This window comes from Lynx canadensis, chromosome A1 (genome assembly GCF_007474595.2).
Source record: "Lynx canadensis isolate LIC74 chromosome A1, mLynCan4.pri.v2, whole genome shotgun sequence".
Taxonomy (NCBI): domain Eukaryota; kingdom Metazoa; phylum Chordata; class Mammalia; order Carnivora; family Felidae; genus Lynx; species Lynx canadensis.
In genome coordinates this window covers 72,878,148-72,898,035 of record NC_044303.2, presented here as the reverse complement: position 1 = coordinate 72,898,035, position 19,888 = coordinate 72,878,148, and the positions used below count along the sequence as shown (strand labels likewise).

General features: G+C 38.9%; 1 protein-coding gene across 2 annotated transcripts in view; it reads left to right on the top strand.

Annotated features, from left to right (window-relative positions):
• Nucleotides 1-19,888, top strand: part of FGF14 (fibroblast growth factor 14) — a 618,457-nt gene that overhangs the window by 431,420 nt on the left and 167,149 nt on the right. The window contains exon 1 of one of the 2 annotated variants that reach the window (XM_030313648.1): nt 14,040-14,232. The exons of the other annotated variant lie outside the window; for it this stretch is intronic. Within the exon in view, the coding sequence (XP_030169508.1) occupies nt 14,040-14,232 (193 nt within the window). Of the gene's footprint in view, nt 1-14,039; nt 14,233-19,888 lie in introns of those variants that run through there. 2 annotated transcript variants of the gene reach the window in all.

Sequence of the window (19,888 nt, the reverse complement as noted above, 5' to 3'; positions counted from 1 at the left end):
TATATAATACATATGACATACAAAGTGTGTGTTAATTGACTGTGTTATCGGTAAGGCTTCCCATCAATAATAGGCTATTAGTAAAGTTTGGGGAGAGTCAAAAGTTAAACACAGATTTTTGTCTGTGTGCGGAGTTAACAGCCATAACCCCCATGCTGTGCAAGGATCAACTGTAATCCATAGACAACTCAGGTTATTTAAGAATCACATGAGGATCTAGACAAAAAAAAAATAATGATCTGTTTCTTAGCAAGAAGGGAGAGAGGCTAGTTGTGTTCCAGAAGTGCAAGGGAGACAGTGTGGTGGGTACTTTTCTCCAGTGAAGCCAAGCTCTTGGAAGAAGTAGCAGGGTGCAAAGAAAGGCCCTTGCACAAGACATCAGGAGCTATGGCGTCCAGGCCAGTTAGCTTCCTAATTAACTCTTATTTAACTTACTAAATTAATTAATTTCCTTTGGCCTGAGTTTATTGATTAGTAAAATGGGGTTATTAAATTCAATCATCTCTAGTGTTACTCCTTATTCTAACTTTTAAAGATGGAAAAGAGGGATATAACATAACAAATTAAGATTTTAGTTCAAATCCATAAATAATTAGCACTGAGAAACAGGATGTAATTCTGATGCACATATAGTGATTTTCCATGTCTGTTGAGATTAGCAAAAATTCAGAGATCTGAGGACGTCTCCATGCCTCATTTTTCTTTTTGTGCTCCAAGAGTAAGAGTAGCTTCCTTTTAGAGAAGATATTGTTTTTAGAAAGTTTCCATGTCACCTGCCATGAGATGGTGGGAGTGGGGAAATGAGAGCAAAAGCCTAGAACCCAAGGCTATTCCTTTCTTATTCTCTTCCTCCCTTTGACTAACACTGATCCAGTACCTGTGTTGTGTGGGCATTTTCGAGGCTCTGAAGTCAGGAACTCTGCATTGGGATGGCTGGGAGTGCTAAGGATCCAAGAGATCATCCCTGGAGGTTGAGAAGCTTGGCGTCGGTGGGCAGAAACTTTTGTTTTTCCTATTGAAGTATATTTGACACACAGTGTTATGGTAGTTTCAAGTGCAGAGCACAGTAATTTGACAAGTTTAAATGCTATGCTGTGCCCACAAGTGTAGCCACCATCTGTCTCCAGACAACGCTATCACAGTACCCTTCACTAGATTTTCTACCTTTTATCCCCATGACCAGGGGGCATGAATTCACTGAGGGAAGGTCAAATGCCCCTTTCAAAGGGGCATGTCAAGGGGCACTTTACAGTCATGAAACAGAAGCTACAACAAATGTCAGAGAATGAGGATACCTGGTTTATTTCTGCCAAAGCATACCTAAAAAGCAGAAAGCAGCATTTGAATATCTGTCTGACTCTTTCAGTAAGGCACAAGGGCTAAAATGGAAATTTTGTAGTATAAACATTGTTAAATTGCTGTCTCCTGTCTATAGTCCAAGATGTCTGGCACGAACTAAGCTGTGACTTTTCCTGCTAGAACGAAATCTCTTGAGAGGATCTCTAAGCCTATTTTATGGAGGGATGAGCACTGGCCTGTGAGTGTGGCCTGAGCTGTCTTCTCCTTAGCCCAGCTGACTGCATCCAGGGAAAAAATAATTGTTTGAACGGTTCATCCCTGCCCATCGGGGAGAGATCCATTTGCTGATATGTCTTGGTGTTGCCAATTAGGCATAAAAATATGAAACCTGCAAAGCAGTGTATCTACTGGTTTTGACTCACAGCCAAAAACTTCTTGCAACCATTGTGCACCTCATCTCTGGAAACCAGTTTCAAAGCTCAGAGAGACTCAGAGAAAGGGCAACAGGGATGAAGGAACAGGCAGAGAGAAATTTAGAGACCAGGGCCCAAAACTTTGCTTATGCAAAATTCTCCATTGTGTTCTGCCTGAGTTCTTTTTCTGAGATTCCTTTTTCCCTGTCCACATCAAGCTCAGGGAAATATTTGATTCCTTTAAAAATCTTTGACTTGAAGGATACCTTTCGTTTGTAGTTAGTGTCAAATCTACAGTTAAAGCAAATTCTTACCTAAGGAGCCAGTCTAAATTTCTACAAGGAAACAGCAATTATCTATTACCCCTACAGCCACATAAAAATGAAAATGGAATAGGGAAAAAAAAGGCTTTCAGAATCTATTTCCTTCATTTGGTGATAGCCTTAGGCTCCAAACCTCATCCTGCAGAGCATCACATGTCTGGCCTTAGTTTTATTCAGCTCGATTCCATGGCCCTAAATCTCATGAAAGGCATGATTTAAACTCAAGAAATTAAATTTTTCATGGATTTATGTGGGACTCAGAAAATGCATCCTCATAACCCGCGGGGGAGCACAGTGGCTCTGTTTCAACAACATTTTTTTTTCCCTGAGAGATGCAATAATTAAAGTCATAAGAAATTCAGGTAAGCAGGTGGTATCAGAGAGGCGTGGCCAATGACAAGACATCATCCTGAGCAGGGAATAAAGCAAGAGATACAGAAGCAGATGGTAGTCAGAGATTCAATCAAGCAAACAGTTGGTATTAAGTGTATATATATACATATATATTCATATATATATATGAAATATATATATGAATATATATGAAATGTATATATATATGAAATATATATGTGTATATATGTATATATATATGTCTTTACAGGACTGTAATTTAAAATCTGTCATTCTGGAGCAGTTATCCTGTCTGTGGTACTGGGGCTGGGTGGGTGATTGTCAAGTGGTAGGCAGGGCTCTATTTCCATGTGCTTTAGATACAGGGTAGGTTTGGTAGACTGAATAATAGCCCCCAAATGTGTCTAAGTCCTAATTTATGTAACTGGTGGTTATGCTAATTTATATAGTAAAAGGGACTTTGCAATGTTGTTAAACTAAAGATTTTGAGACAGATTATCCCAAATCACCTGGGTGGGCCCAACGTCATCTTCGTGAGAGGGAGGCAGGGGGATCAGCATCAATAGTAGGAGATGTGACAGCAGAAACAAGGAAGGACTGTGAACAGTGGAATGAAGTTCACCTCTAGAAAACAAACAAACGAAAAAAAGCCAGCAGTCAGACTCTTTTCTCAGAGCTTCCATAAGGAACCAGTTCTGTAGACATCTTAAACCCAATGAGACTGATTAAAGACTTCCTAACTCTAGACCTGGGAGAGAATAAATGTGTGTTGTTTTGAGTAACTGACTTTATGGTAATTTGTTACGGAAACAATAGGAAACGTATAGGTTATTGAGGAAGATTCAAGGGAATAATTTAAGGATCTAAATTTTTAGTTCTTCCATACTAAATAGGACGAGGCTCAAGAATATGGCATCGATTTATAACATTTTGTAGGTGCATTGTACTTTGGAAATTATTTTCACATGTGTCATCTTAGGAGGTAGATTATAAGATCAGAAGAGGATTCATGTAAACTTTTCCAGAAACCTAAGGCTTAAGATATTTAGCTAGACTTTCTAAAACTCTGAACACTAAGATGAGAACTGGTCCCAGAGTTCAGAACATGTACAGCAAAACTTAGAAGAAAGTGATTTCTGAGTTGTAAGAGGTTTTTGCCGGTGTTTAGAGTATGGTGGTTTCTGATGGACTTCCAGGTCATATGATTCAAGTGTATGCTTTGAGGGGCGCCTGGGTGGCTCGGTCGATTAAGTGGCCGACTTCAGCTCAGGTCATGATCTCACAGTTCATGTTGGGGCCCCTTCAGGCTCTGTGCTGAAAGCTCAGAGCCTGGAGCCTTCTTCGAATTCTGTGTCTTCCTCTCTCTGCCCCTCCCCTGCTTGTGCTCTGTCTCTCTCTCTCTCTCAAAAATAAAATAAAAACATTTTTTTAAAAAGTTAAAATGTATGCTTTGATACACTGGCTTTTACTCAATTATGTCTTCTCAGTCACTAAACTGTGCCAAAAATAGGGTAGCAAATTTTCATGTAATGATTTAAAAAAAAAAAAAAACAGAAAAAAATACACTTAAAAGTTTTCATGTTGGGATCAGAGTTGGTTTTTATTTACCATTTGTTTTTATGTTGCAATTATTTCTCAATGAGCATGTATAACTTTTATAGTCAGAAAACCTATTAATGGGTATTATGTGCCCATTCTGTTATATTATTATTACTATTATCATTGCCTCCTTCTACACTTGTGGTTCTTATTCTTGCTTTAGACGAGGTCTCCTTAAGAACTGGATGAACACCGGGGCTCCTGGGTGGCTCAGTCGGTTAAGTGTCCAACTTCAGCTCAGGTCATGATCTCGCCATTCATGGATGCGAGCCCTGCATCGGGTTCTGTGCTGACAGCTCAGAGCCTGGAGCCTGCTTCGGATTCTGTGTCTCCCTCTATCTCTGCCCCTACCTGCCCCCCTCTCTTTCTCTCAAAAATAAATAAACATTAAAAATATTTTTAAAAAAGAATTGGATGAACACTGTGAGCCAGTGGGCATAAAGTCCACTTGCATACCATCATTTTCCTTTTAGTATAAATTCAGGGGAATCACAGATAATACAAAATCCATGCATGAAACTGCTGAAAGTCCTCAGATCCCATATGAGTCCCCATTACTAGACTTGGTGCTGTGACAGAGACTTACGCTGTCAATAGCTGAGTGCTGGGTGGACATAGTGTGGTAGGAAAAGCAGGAGCTTAAGATCTGACTCCTCCACTTCCTACCAGCGTAAACACAGGACTCATTTAACATGTCAGGGGCTTACGTTCCTCTTCTACTAAATGGAGATCAGGATACCTACTTCAATACATGGTAAAGCTCTTCACAGACTATACTGCAAATATTATTTCGGTGTTTTAAGAATTGAGAGAGATGTAGTCTTAATTTACATTTAAAGGATTATGACTAAAATCTATAAATATATCCTTAATTTCCACTCAACCATTATCGAAAATAATTCAAAAGTAAATTTAGAGAGATATTGCCCACTCTTAACGTGGTAATGAAACTAGTTTTCTAAGAGTCTTGAAGTTGATTCTTAGAGTTTGCAAGTCATTTTCCTTTGGAAAATAATTGCTTCATAATTCTTTTTGCCAGAGTGAGGAATCGAGTTATGTGTTTTTGAACACATGCTTGTGTGCATGTGTGTGTACATGTATACATGTGTGTGCAGACACACATGCTTATGTATGTGTTTAGCCTGTATATACTAAATACAAAGAACAAAATCAGTCTAGAGCAATTAATTGCTGTCAAAGTGGCCATTCTAAGAATCATTGCACAGATATTGTTTACCATGTCAACTATAGGTAAGATTATATATATGTGCACACAGAATCTTTGCACTGAGATTATAAATTCATGTTTATTTCTCAATTTTTTGGACATATTTTTTTCTTTTAAGATATTTGTCTTTTAAAAAAACTAATTAACCGATATATTACTAAAATTAGTGTTATTATCATCTCCCACTACTTATTTAGAGTAAGGAAAGATATGTCCATATTCACAACTCTGAAATGAATGCTATGCACATTTTGGGTTTAATTTAATATAGAAGGCTGGAAGCCACTGAGAACATTTTTCCAATGTATTAGTCAGATTTAAAAAAAAATACGCTAGATTTGTAAAGTTAAACCATCTGCTAGTATCAATCTGGTATTGCTTCTATAGGAAAGAATGTTCACAAGTTTTTGGTACCAATACTTTTCACTTTTTCTTTATTGAATCAAAATATTAAGTGACAATAAAATTCTTTCCAGGTTTTTTTAGAAGATGAAAATCTGTTGCTTACTAGAAATGAATGTATCCAGCAAAATGCATCAGTAAGATTGTTCTAACATTAATGCAATCAGTTATTTCTTGAAAATTAATTTAAGATACTTTAATAACCACTTAGATTATTCTTTGAATCTAAAATAAAAGTCAATAATACTGTCACAGAAAAAAATATGATTTTGAATTTGAACTTTAATTAGTGGGTAGGTATTCAATCTTAATTAACTAGCTGGAAATGTGTCCCAAGTGCATCTTAACATTACTTTTTGATGTTCTTCCAAATGAGTAAAAAAGGAAGAGGGACATCAGTATTGACTATATTATCAGAATTATCTTATACATTTTCAAATAGAACCCATTTATCCAGAAAAAAAGGATAAAAACACAGATGCCAATATATCCTTTTTAACTCCACTTTAGCTCATCTCAAATTATTTTGCAATAATTTATTTGTGAAAAAATGTTGGTTCCTCATATTTTAATCCTTGATTTAGGAGATATTTAAAATGTCCACAAGTGATTGACTCACAAGGGAAACCATATGACAAAATGGAATGTGTCACTCACTGTATACAGATGATCAAATAAGTAAACAGGAAATATTTGTAGAATATTTTTCCACCCTATCTATCCCTCCAATTCAGACACACTGAGAAAAAAAGAAATTACAAGAAGAACAACAACAATAAAACCAAAGATGTTTTAGACTACAGGTGCTCTGAAGCACAGTCTGTTTTAAACAGAAGATGTGTGATGTCTAAGCAAAATATGGAATACAACAGGGTTATAAGAGTACAATTCTCATTTATAGAGTTATATGGTGCCATTATACCATACGTCATTGATTATAAAATGCAAATACACTATATGTATAAACATCTCTGAAACTGGTATACATGTTATCATGTATGGCATGGTATATTTCAGTAAAGCTTTGTCTTTTATTGTCGTATTTAAAATAATAATGCATCTTAAAATCAATGGTTTTGCAGATTTGATGGATTTGGTTAAGTTGGAACAGTGGCTGTAGCAATGGCAGAAACAAAAGTAAAACAAAAATTTTACTTCGTGAAAAATAGCATCTAATAGAGATATCAAGGTCACAAAATATATTCTTTGGCCTTTTCTGTTTATTTAAAGTTGAAACAAACTCAAAAATTATGTACCGTTTTTTAAGTAAACCATTGGAACATAAGCAGCCTATGCAACAAAGTCACCTAGAGCTTAGCAAAAACTCGGAAGTCAGGAGGAAAAAGCACCATTGCTAATGAAATTAATATTAATAAGACTAATTTCCTTGTTTATTTTCTTGTTTATATACTTTCCTCCATTAAAATTCATTTACTTTTATATTTACAGATACTTCTGATAAATACATCCATAAATGTTTCTAATTTACAATGGATTACATGTATCAAGTTTGAAAAGGTGCATATTGTCAACTGGCAATGTGAAAGTGAGGAAGAAAATTGGGTATGGGAGGATGAGTCACAAAGATCAGTAGCACATTCTTATTTATGGCTGAGTAATATTCCATTGTGTATATATACCACATCTTCTTTATCTATTCCTCTCTGGATGGGCACTTGGGTTGCTTCCATATATTAGCTATTGTAAATAATGCTGAAATAAAATCAGGAGTGCATATATTTTTTCAAATTAGTGTGTTTGTCATTTGGGGTAACATAGCTGGATCTAGAGGGTAATATGCCAACTGAAATAAGTCAGTCAGAGAAAGACAAATACCATATGATTTCACTCATATGTGGAATTTAAGAGAAAAAAAAACAAAGAAAAAAGAAAGACACACAAAAAAACAGACTCTTAAACATAGGGAACAAAATGGTGGCTGCCAGAAAGGAGGTGGGTGGAAGGATAAGTGAAATCGATGAAGGGGATGAAGAGTGTACTTCACTTACTGTGATTTACAGAATTGTTAAATCACTATATTGTACACCTGAAAGATAACACTCTATGTTAATAATACTGGATTAAAAAAAAAGATCACTAGAACAGTTCTCTCCAGTTCAAGTAGAATCAGTCTCATATCTTTCAGTAAAGTACAAGGGTATTCCTGTTAGAATTCAGAATTCAAACTACATGTCATCATATATTGAGTCTAAGTCATCAAGCAAAAGCTAAAGTACTCACTGTGTATCCTTTTTATGGTGTTGAGATTATGTGTAATCCAGATAGAATTTTAGATACCTTGGTGCTTAAAGAGATCAAGTACCACAGAGTAATTCATCCCTGACAGCCTAGGATAAGCATGATTCCTATTCCTCTTATTTGGTAATACCTATCTATGTATCCAACTCCTTAATTCTTTCAATAAACAAATATTTACCGAGTGCCTACTCTGGTACCATCTTAAGCACTAGATAATGTGACAGTAGACAAAAGAAACAAAATATGTTCCCTCATATATTTCAAAGTATCAAAAGAGTCCAAATTAACAAGGAAATATATAGAATTTTAAAAAGGTATAAATGCTGTGTAGGCCATAAAACGGAGAAAGGAAGAGATGGACTGTGTTATTTTACATAGATTTGTAAGAGAAGAGCTCATGTGAAAAGATACTATGTGAGCAAAGAATTGAGGGGGTTGAAAAAGTCAGATGGAAGAAAAAGTATAAAAGTCCTGCTATAGGATAGGAGCATGCCAGGTGGTGTGAGGAACAGGAACTGGTGAATGAAGAAAGTGAAGAAGAAATTATGTCAGAGAACAAGTGAAGGCAGATGTGGAAACAAATCATATGGGATATTGTAGGCACCATGAGGTCTTTGGTTTCTGTTGAGGTGTAAGATTTTGAACAACGATGTGATAAAATCTTACTTATATTTTCAACACTTTGGCCACAGTGTTGAGGGCATATCAAAGAAGAGCAAAAGTGGATCCTAGGAGACCAGTTAGGTTGCTTTTATAATAATCCAAAAGATGATGGTGGTAGGTAGTAGTGGAGACAGTGGTAGGAAAGGAGAAGTGATGATATTTTGAATGTATTTTGAAAATAGACTGGGGGCGCCTGGGTGGCGCAGTCGGTTAAGCGTCCGACTTCAGCCAGGTCACGATCTCGCGGTCCATGAGTTCGAGCCCCGCGTCAGGCTCTGGGCTCATGGCTCAGAGCCTGGAGCCTGTTTCCGATTCTGTGTCTCCCTCTCTCTCTGCCCCTCCCCTGTTCATGCTCTGTCTCTCTCTGTCCCAAAAATAAATAAACGTTGAAAAAAAATTTTTAAAAAAAGAAAATAGACTGAGTAGATTTTTCTGAGCAATTACATATGGTATATGAAAGAAAGAAATTATATTGGTATGATGCCAACATTTTTGACTTGTGGAACAAGAAAAATGGAGTTGTCATTCCACAGATAGGGAAGATTGGAGAAGAACACGTTTGAGAAGGAAGACTAAGAGTTTAATCTTGGCCTCATTAAGCATGAGATGCCTGTGAGACCTCTTATTAAAGATGGAAAAAGTGAAGAAGGGAGTGATGAAGAGTTATTACCAATAGCTACTATATGTTGACTTTCCTGTGTGACAGGCACACTCTAAGTGTCTTACATAATGTTGCCATTGAATTCTCATAATAACCTTATTGTGTTATTATGACAGAAGAGGGAAGTGACACTTAGAGAGGCTTAAATGAGTTGCTCAAGGACACACAGTCAAGCCTATGATTGCCTTATTCCAACTGTGATTTTAGCAACTGTTTCATATTATATTCTAGGTAGAGGGAACAATGTATGCAATGTAGAGAGGTCAAAGGGAGCATGAGATCTTCAGGAGACCTCCAATCACAGGGAAGATATTTGAATGATTACCTTCTCATGAATGACTCCTTCATAATTCTTTACGGCTTTGGAATTGTGTTCTCATAGCCACACATTAATCTCTATGAGGACGGGAAATGATTTTATTATCAGTATTAATTGGGTGGGGAAATGGCTTTATAGGGCCAAGTTCACAAATTTAGTCAATTACACACTAAGATTTGAACTCACACTTCTCTCTCCAAAACTTATATATATATGTATATATATATATGTATATATATATATACTGTATGTGTATATATATATTTAAATATATATATATATATTAAATAAATATATATATATATTTAAAGTATTCAGTGTATGTATGTGTGTGTGTGTATATATATATATATGTATACATATATATATATATATACTGTATGTGTATATATATATATATATATACACACACACATACATACACTGAATACTTTAAATCTTATTATGAACCCATTTAGGACATGAAGAAATACAATCAAAATACATATAATTTTATATTGAAAAAAGCATGGAAATTGGAAAATAATTTACAAGATAGGAATGAGTGATCTGGAAAATAATAATGATAAAAAGAGCTATCATTTTTGAGCACCTTAACAGTGTCAGACACTGTACTAGGATCTTTACATTCATTTACTAACTTTGATATCACAAGAGTTTAAAAGGAGATTCTATTATCATTTCAATTTTCGAGATGAAGAAACTGAGGATGAGAGAGACTAAGGCAACATACTAGAGGTCATTATACAGCCGGGAAGTAGCAGAGTTAGGAAATGAACCAAGACTGTGAAATCAGACTTTAGACTCCTGATAGCCTGGTCAGAAGCCACTCTACCTAGAAGGTACTTTTGTTTGTTTTTACAAAGTCAAAGGTGAAATTAATAACTCGGGGGTGGGGGGGAGGGTGGTTCTCATGAATGAGAAATCATTTCCTGAATTAGAGCAAGATATGAATTTGTATTCACCCTCCCAGAAAGGGTTTTCACCCTAGCTTTGCACACACTTTTATCACAGCTTAAAACAGCAGATGGCTCTCTTGCGTTTTCTTTCCCTTACCTCCTTGATCTGTAAACAACTAAACAGCGTTTTGGGGAGGTAAAAGAAAAACACAGGGATTAAGCTAAAGGACCTTGATTATCCCAATGTTGCCTCCACCCCAAGCTCCCTTAAAACAGGAAACCACACACACACACACAAGGCTTGTGAAATTCACAGTCTGCATAGACGCCCTGAGTCTGAGGACCCTGCGGTCCCCCACGCTGTGCCAGGGCGGAAAGCATCAGGAAAGAAAGAGTATTTCTCGTTATCAAAGAGCTGAAAGGCTTGATGCTACGAGGAGTGTTATTAATGTTAGTGGAAGCTGTGAGGATTAATTTCCTTTCCACCTTGAAAAAAAAAAAAAGGTGGAAAGCTGCTTTTAAGAGAGGAGAGTATCAGAGACTCTCCTAGCCAGCCAGCGCTCCTCACTCAGGGGAACTTGCTTTTGCTAAGAGAGCTACCCCAGGGCCGGGTCAGGATCTCTGTCCGCGGTGCTGAATCTCAGCCTTATCCGGAGGGTACTGAACAGTGAAAGGAGGGGTCTGAAGGAGCCAAAAAACCGACCTCCCAATTAATTACCCAATCCAAAGAGCTGGGGAAAAGACTGCAATATAAGAAAATGCCTGGAAAGGAAATCATTAACACAGATATAATAAGAAGAAGCTTAATCTTAATCTGTCCAAATTAATATAGCAGACACATATGTCATAGGGTAAAAAAACCTTTCAAGGCAAACTAGATTATGTTGTACTAGATGTAAGAGGTCACTGTACTTAACGTTTTGCTTCTTTGAAAACTCACCACTTGCTTTAGATAAATATGTTTATTTTAATTGTAAAGTCATTTGGAAATTCCAATCTATAAAGTCTGAAATGTCCAAATGACCTTTCTTCAATAATGTAAGGCAGGAGTACCTACTCTTTATGTTCATTGGTATTTATTTCAGTGAATTTTTAAAAAGACACACTTAAATAGCCATTATTTGCAGAATGACCCTTCCTTTTTTAGCAGGAACGTGGCAAAACAACATAAATACACACTTAGTGAAAATATAAGAACGCAGACACTAAAACAGAAAACAAAGTGGTAGAGACAGAGCAAAATAGTTAAAACACCTCTTTACTTTTACTATCTCATGGGTTATTACGGTTTACAAATTTCTGGCAAAATTACTTCTGCTTATTCCTTTTAATAATTGTGGTTGTTTTGTAGATATAACACAGCAAGGTTTTGAAAATGAGCTTACAGAGTATGTTCTTAAATGTTAAATATAATATACATCATCCTAAAGCCAATGATAATTGCATTGGACCCAAATCTACACACTTCCTTTAAATTTTCTTCCACCAAAGAAACTTACTAGTTAATGTGGAGTAAATGCAATGAGTAACAGATGAGAACTAATTGCTTACATGGAGAGGCTGTGGATAAGTTCTATAGAGCAGAAGGTGTCTAGTCTGTAATCAACCCTCGGATGAGCTTCTCCCACTTGCCTGGTTGCAAGTCTTTGTGGGACTTAACTGCCTATTCCTGAGACAAAGAGAACGTGTGTGTTGGTCCAGAACTGTTCCTAGGACTGCTTCCAGAGTGTGCCTCTCCTCTCTCCAGCTCCAAACAGTCACCACCGAAGTGATTGTTAAAAGTCTCTTGATTACCAGATGAATCTTCTTTCTTCCATCCTTCCTAACACTGGATTGTGAGAAGTCTAGTTTTTGCATTTCTTTTCTTTACCTTCCTGTAATGACAAAGCCAAACAGCTTAAAGGGAAGAGGAAAAGGTACTAAACCACAGGAGCAAATTCTACACTTGGCTCTGTCACTCCGAGTGTATCCTAGAAACCACAGATCTGTATTCATCCAAGCATGAAGTGTTTCTCTCTCAACCTTCCTTCCTAGGGTGCCCTCCACTTGCTCCCTTCCTCTTGGACCTTTATATTTTCAGTTATCCAAGACAGAACACTGCCAGGACACAGACAGGAAGTCAAGGGGAGGAGGCAGCAGCTGTTGTATTTGAATTTCAGACACAGTTCATATGGCTACGCTCCCTGACAGCGCTTCTCTACCCGGGGACGCCAAAGACAACAGCTCAAATTGGAGTGTTCCTCAGTCTGGCTGCTTTTTGTTGTCCCTGGAATACTGTGACACCGTCCCCCACCCTTAATATTTCTGCGGTGACTTCTTCAGTGTGCTATCGGGCAATTATCCTCTCCAGCTGCTGCTTTGTAGCAGCTACAGCGGCTGGCATCTCTGAGTGCTAGAGAGCAAATTTGGGAAAGGGGTCTTTCCATACGTACAACCTTAGCATAGCTTCTCACCTTCCCCACCCCCCTCCTTTTTGCTCGGTGTTATGGTCTCAAAATGACAGCAAGAGGGAGAGTCCAGCAAGTTTGGGTAGACTGGATAAGGAGTGGAGGCGCCTCCCTCCTCGGGACACACTCTCCTCCCTGCTTCCTCCTCCTCCTTCCTGGGGTGGAGGGGTTTCGGCGCTGAAGGGATTAGCAGGGAGGGCGGAAACCACCTCGCCCTCCAACCGCAGCCCAGAGTTTCTGGGGACCAGGAGACACGTTAAGATTCAGAAGCCCTGGCCAAGCCGCGGAAGCCTCGGAAACCTGCGAGTTTCATCTAAGAAAAAGCGCACCGATATTCCTTCAACCCCACCTGCTCTGGCTCAGCCTCTTAGCACCCCACCCCCCTGGAATCCATTTTAGCTTTCTATTATTATTATTATTATTATTATTATTATTATTATTTTAAATCATTACTATATATATATATTTTTTTTTCTTTCTGAAGAAAGACATAGGAGGGGAACGGGAGGGAGGTGTAGTGGGGTGGGAACGAAGCGCTTTGATTAGAGATCTCCGGGGAGAAGATTGCTCTCCCCAGATGCTGATTTCCAAAGCACTTGACAATCACCGGCAGAACCCGAGAGCGGGCGGCGGCGGCGGCACCGGCGGCACCGGCCGGGGGGCAGCGCAAGCCCGGCGCTGAGTCCTGCCTAGCCTGCCCTAGACGGACGCACGCGCCGAGACCCGGCCGGGACCTGCCCTCCATCCCGTGCCCTGGAAGAAGGCAGCGGGCTCTACCTCCAGCCCGGGAGGGGGGCGAGGCAAGAAGGCAGTGCGAGTGGCAGTGGCGGCCCCCGAGAGGGCTCCGGCGGCGCGCGGTGAGAGGCGGTGCCCGCAGCCCCGGCCCCACTCCCGGCTCCGACGCGGCCGGGAGGCGGCCGACACGACCTCGGCTCCCGGGGCTCGCCCCGCCGCGTCCCGGGAGCACCTGCGCGCCCGGCCCGGCGCTCCGCGGAGAGGGCGATGGGTCCGAGTCGGGACTGAGCGCCCCTACCCCTCTCCCCAGCCCCTCGGGCCTCTTCCCCCCGCCTCGTCCAGGGCGAGCCGCCGTCTGCGCCGCCCTTTCCCTCTCCCGTGTCCCCAGCTCCCCTTCCCTCGGTCCCCTCCCTCCCCGGACCCATTCCCGGGGCCACCATGGCCGCGGCCATCGCCAGCGGCTTGATCCGCCAGAAGCGGCAGGCGCGGGAGCAGCACTGGGACCGGCCGTCTGCCAGCAGGAGGCGGAGCAGCCCCAGCAAGAACCGCGGGCTCTGCAACGGCAACCTGGTGGATATCTTCTCCAAAGTGCGCATCTTCGGCCTCAAGAAGCGCAGGTTGCGGCGCCAAGGTCTGTGTGGGTCACTGTTGGGAGGTGCGCCCCCGGATCTCTCCCATCTCCCCACCTGCCTGGGGCCTCTTCGGGCTCCCCCTTCCCTCCCTCCGTCTCTCAGTGCCCCCACACCCCCTAAGTCCCCTTCCGAGCGCTCCGAGCGCCTTCCGCCTGCCCGTGGGAGCTGGGAACCTGCTCTCAGGCAACCTGTAGCCACTGAAAACCCCGCCAGGAGCCGGCAAGTTGGCCCGCTCTTCGCCGGCTGCCTCTTGCTCCCCGAGTCTCATGTGGGCTGGCTTCCAGGGAAAATCTTTCTACTCTGGGGGGTCTTGGCTTCCCCCGGGGATATAGCGTCTGAGTCTAGAATGCTAGGGAAAGATCTCCGCAGCACCTCGGGGTCTCGCTGGCTGCTTCCAGTCTGATCCGAGGGGTCATGAATTTGTGTGTCTGGCCTCACTTGGCCTCCCAGCTCTCCTGGAAACATCCTAGGGTCCCAGACCTTGGCGAAATGTGGCGATCTCCACCGCGCCCTCCGCAGGGGCCGGTGTCTGAGAAGTGAGTAGAGGGTGTGTGTGAACTAAGGGCTGGTTCAACTGAGATTTACCCAAACGCTGCTAAGCGGGCAGCACTGAGCGCGCTGAAGCCTGAGGTCACATCTTGGGATGCGGAGAGGGGCGCAGCGTGAGGAAGAATGAGCCCGAATTGGGGAGGGGGGTTGGCGAGGTACACACATCCCTAACATGTTTCAGTTTAAATTCAAGGACTCACGAATTACATGAGGCAAAACAAGCAGTTACTACATACAGATGACTAGAATAGTTGCCTTACTATACATCTTTTTTTTTTTTTTTTTTTTTTTTTTGAGAAACAACTAGTGCCCAGCATGACCTGCTTTTGCTGCTGTAAAATGTCAGGGTCTGAGAAGGCAACTTAGGAGCCGGAGCCCCGCGGCTTTTGTTCATCTCTGCTTGCTTCCACATCCAGTTGCTAAGGGCGATTGTTTTGAGACTATGTGGGGTGTTCTGTGGGAGAAATGGGGCTTGCTTGCTTTTCATAACTAAGGGGGCTTGGCAGGAAACATCGAAGAATATATTTACATTAATAGGAGTATATGTTTGCCCAGCACGTTATATTCTTGGTGCCTAGCTGTATTTGTTTTAAATACCCTGTTGTTCCAAACACAGGGGACAGGAGCATATGTTTTACATGTGTATCCATGTGAGTGTGTGTGTTCTACACATTTGCAAATTTATGACCAAAAGTTTTAATGCTTGTTTGTTTTTTTTTTTTTTTTTAAGGCCATAGCTATATGGTTTTAAAGGACAAGAGCTTATCATGACATTGGAAATTGGAGATTATTTGCTCTTAGAATCAAACTTAAAAGGCAAACATTGGAGGAAAATTAGAATGGCAGTTCTAAGGGAGATAAAATTATACAGATATAATACCTAATTGCATAAATATAATATGACTTAATGAAGTTTTTGGGGACAATATTCTCAAATGAGTGTAAAAGCTATTAAGAAAAATGGGTTTTCATTTTCCACTTTAGCCTAGAGCCTTATCTAGCAAACCTTTGTATTATAAGAGCAACTCAGTTGTTCTAAACATTGTTGATCCATGAAGGGTCACATTATCATGACTTAGAGTGTTTGCTTTGCCCCCCTTTTTAAATCAGATTATGTTTTAGAACACAGTTTTCACCAGGTAGAGCTCCAAATATGCCATCTTTTTGAAGTAAATAAACCTATTCTCTTCTAAATAAGATTACTCTGATATAAACAATGATTAAAACTTACTGTGTCTTCTTTAAATATACAACCAGCAGATAATTTTATAAATATGGACAATACATGTTTTGTCATAGTATGAAGGAGGGTGTGCTTTACGCTTCTGTATTATAAGATGGGGATATACTTTTTTCCAGGTATGGGAAGATATCTGAGTTTCCTAATGGCCTGTTATACCATTTCAACCCTGACTGCTCTCTTGGTATTCATGAGTTCAAAATGATATGCGTGCATCAATGATCTGTAAGAAAAACATATTTGAGGTCACTTTTGCTCTCTTATTTTCCATGGGAAAATGGAACAGAAGATAGGCTAAAAAGAAATGTGATCAAGACCTTTCCTTTCATTCTCTTTATATTTCTCATATATAAAGAAATATATTCTCTTGTGAAGAAAAATATAGATATATCCCTGGAACATCAAACATTAATTTGTTATTACTAATTGAAGCAAAATCAATGTTAAAACTTTATATTATATAAATTATATATTGATATATAATTATATGATTTTATATTACATATAACCATAACTATATATGTGTATGTGTGTGTATATATATATGTATATATATATACATATATATACATATATATATATATTTGTTTCATTATTTAATTAAATGATCTTTAAGAAAATATTTTTAAGCAAAGTTACCTTTACCTCCAAACTCACTCTTTGAGTAAGAATTGCCCTCAGGAAATTTTAAAAATATGATTTGTTCATTTAAAGATACCACTTTTAGGTACAACAATTTCATATATCTTCATACTGAAATGTCATTGATCTGACAAAGAGTTATTGAATCTTCTTAATATGTCAGGTTCTGTTCTAGGTGTTCTGTATAGAGCAATGAGTAGAACAAATGAAGTCCCTTCCATCATGGAGGTTACAAATATGGGGTAGAAAGTCATTGCATATGGAAAGGAACAAATTAATAAGAAATTAGGAAACTGAATGTCCTATAAAGAACAAAGAGGGCTGAGGTGGAGGCTTCAGGGGCAAGGGAGGTGGAGAGAAACTTGATTAGATCAAGTATGCAGGGTGGGCCACACTGAGAACTCCAGGTTGAGAGCTGACATCTGAGAAGAACAATGGAAGCCACTGAGTTGGGGCTTCGAGAGAAGCAGAGGAGGTATAGACACTAAGTACACTGTCATCTTGTATTGTAGGCCATTTTGGCTGAAGTTTACATTTCGACAGGTAAATTCAAATACGTTTGACATGTTGGCAAACAGAATAAAAAATTGCTCCACATTTTGTGTTTTGAGAAGAATAATAGACATATATATCTTAAATGTAGGGCCTTTTTTCCCTTTTCATGCTTTTTAAATTAGGAATTTATTTAATATAATGATATGGCTTATATTTACTTATGTGTTTTTATTTTAGCTCTATCCCCCACTCTGATCATCTCCCCCCCCCCGCCCACCCCCCCACCATGGAAGGGTCATTTTTGTACCAATTGAGTACCTGTTGTACCATTTTGTCCTCTTGTAAAGGACAGGAATTTACAAGATGGCTTTGGTGATTGTGTGGGAACCCTGAGTACCCCACCTTTCCAAATTTATCTCTCTACCTTCCTTACCTCCATAGACTCCAAACACCTTTCAAAGTTCCCAAAATTAGCCACATGCTTTCAAATCCCTGTTCTTTTGTTTGTGCTTTACTCTGTATAGAATCGTCTGTCTTCTATTTTCACCTGTTGAAATTGTCTCCATTTCTTAAAGCTTAGAGAAAATGCCATCACCTCTAAGAAGTCTTCCCTCATTGTGGTGAAGTAAGAATACTCCTCTTGTGGCATTTTATACCTCACTGCCATTGTTTATGCCTGAAAATAATTAATTGTGCCACATCCCAAGATGTGATTGATTGTCATTCAGAGCAAAGTCTGTGTTTTCTGCACTTTCATAGACTCTCAAATCTTGATCGAGTGTCTGCCATGTCCTAGGTACTTGGCATTGCCCTTGAATTGAAGTGAAATAAGGAAGGTACCAGATCCAAAGATAAAAGAATGTCACTGAACCACAGTGCTCTAAATAGACCATTTTAAAAGTATATATTTTCAAGTATATATTTCACTTTCTCTCTCCCTCTCTTCTCTCTCTCTCTCTCTATATATATATATATACACATGTATATATGTATATACACATACACACACACACACACACACACAACTTATCTCCTTTTTTAAGGGACTAGGGTGATTACATATTTGTGAGTTATTCTCAAAAATCCAAGAATATGACCAACCTCACTTTAAGGCTTAACTAATTTATGAAAATAGATATTTATGATATCTATTAATTTAGCTAAAGAAAGAAGAGGACACAAGGAAACCAATAATTTGTAAATAGTTTTTTTTAGAATCTTAACTATTTTTATTGAAAGTGAAAATTCAAATAGAAACTACAAGCAATGATATGTAATGAACACTTTATCCTAAAAGTTCTATATTTTTGTTTTTAATTTTTAAACCAAAACAAGCAACTTTATTCTTGTAAGGCAATACCCTTTCAAATTTTTTAGTGTGGCTAATACAATTGTTTCTTGAAATCTTTTTTTTTTTGGCTACCGTCATAGGAGCCATGGTATCATGTGTCATGTATGGTTTAATCAGTAGTTGTGTGGGTTTCTTACTAACACATTTTACCTAAAATAAATTACAGGATGTCTTAAGAAACAAGAAGTGAAAAGGGGCTACTTAAAATTTGTTTTCAAGTTATTCTGTAATGTAAAAAACAGAAATATTTGTACACCTACATCAACAAACCTGCTTTGCTCTAGTGGGATAGTGAAACCCATCAGTTATAAGAGTGGTCTTCTTGCCAAATGTTATGTAAGGGAAGGTGTGACCACCTTCTCAGGAAATAATCAATAGCAAAGAGTAATCAATCAAAAGTCCATTGTTCTTTGTGCTACTGCTTCAGAGCCATTACCCCGTGAAAGTACAGACCACCTGCTTACGTCGGCTGTTTAGGTCAAAATAAAACAAGGAATATTTTCCCCCCTACGTATCATCCTTCTTTTCTTTGGGAAGTGTATTTTTTTAGTTTTCTAAGGTCATGTACATGGGAGTCTTCCTACTTGTCTTTTGATAATACCTGTTGCTAACTTGTTGACAATCAGAATTTTATTATTTGTTAGCTGCATTAAGGTAAGACAAAATCATAGATTTTTTTCTAAATTGAGACGTCTAATTTTTTAACAAGGATATTTTGTCAAATGTAGAGTTTTCTCTGCATTTCCTAAATGAGAGACCTTATGGGAATGTTGCTGAATTGATAAACAAAACAATGTTTGAGATTTTTTAAAAAGTTGACCTTGCTTGCTTATGCATTTCTTCTTAATTGTTGTAATTTCAACCTTGCACATTTTCACTAGGTGTCTGAAAATGGTCAATACCATAGTGGTGCAATAAATTAAGAAATGATGCAGTGAGTGAAGTGTAAGATAGCATAGTAGCTTAGGTAAGATGTGAGTAAGTTTAGGTAAGATGATTTGCTTTGGGTTGAGTTAGATTCATAGATTGAGTTTACGTGTATTGAGAAAATAATACTGTTTAGTAGTGAAGAAATCCTTTGACATTTTGTCAAAAGATTTCAGGAGCACCAGTCCCCCTAAATTCCCCACCAGGTTACCATTATTAATTACTGGTTTCACTTTACATTTCAAATTACTAGAATTATTAGTGTAGTTCTACGTTTAGCCCACAAATTTTATTATTTTCATAATGATTTTAATCTATATAATGTTACCATAAGAAAATTGTTTTCAGGTAGACATGAACCTCTCCTCCCCTCTCTTCAGTGTAAAATGATGTCTTTTAGATTTTATTTGCTTAGCTTCAAAATAATGGCAGGAATTCAAAGGAAAAGGTA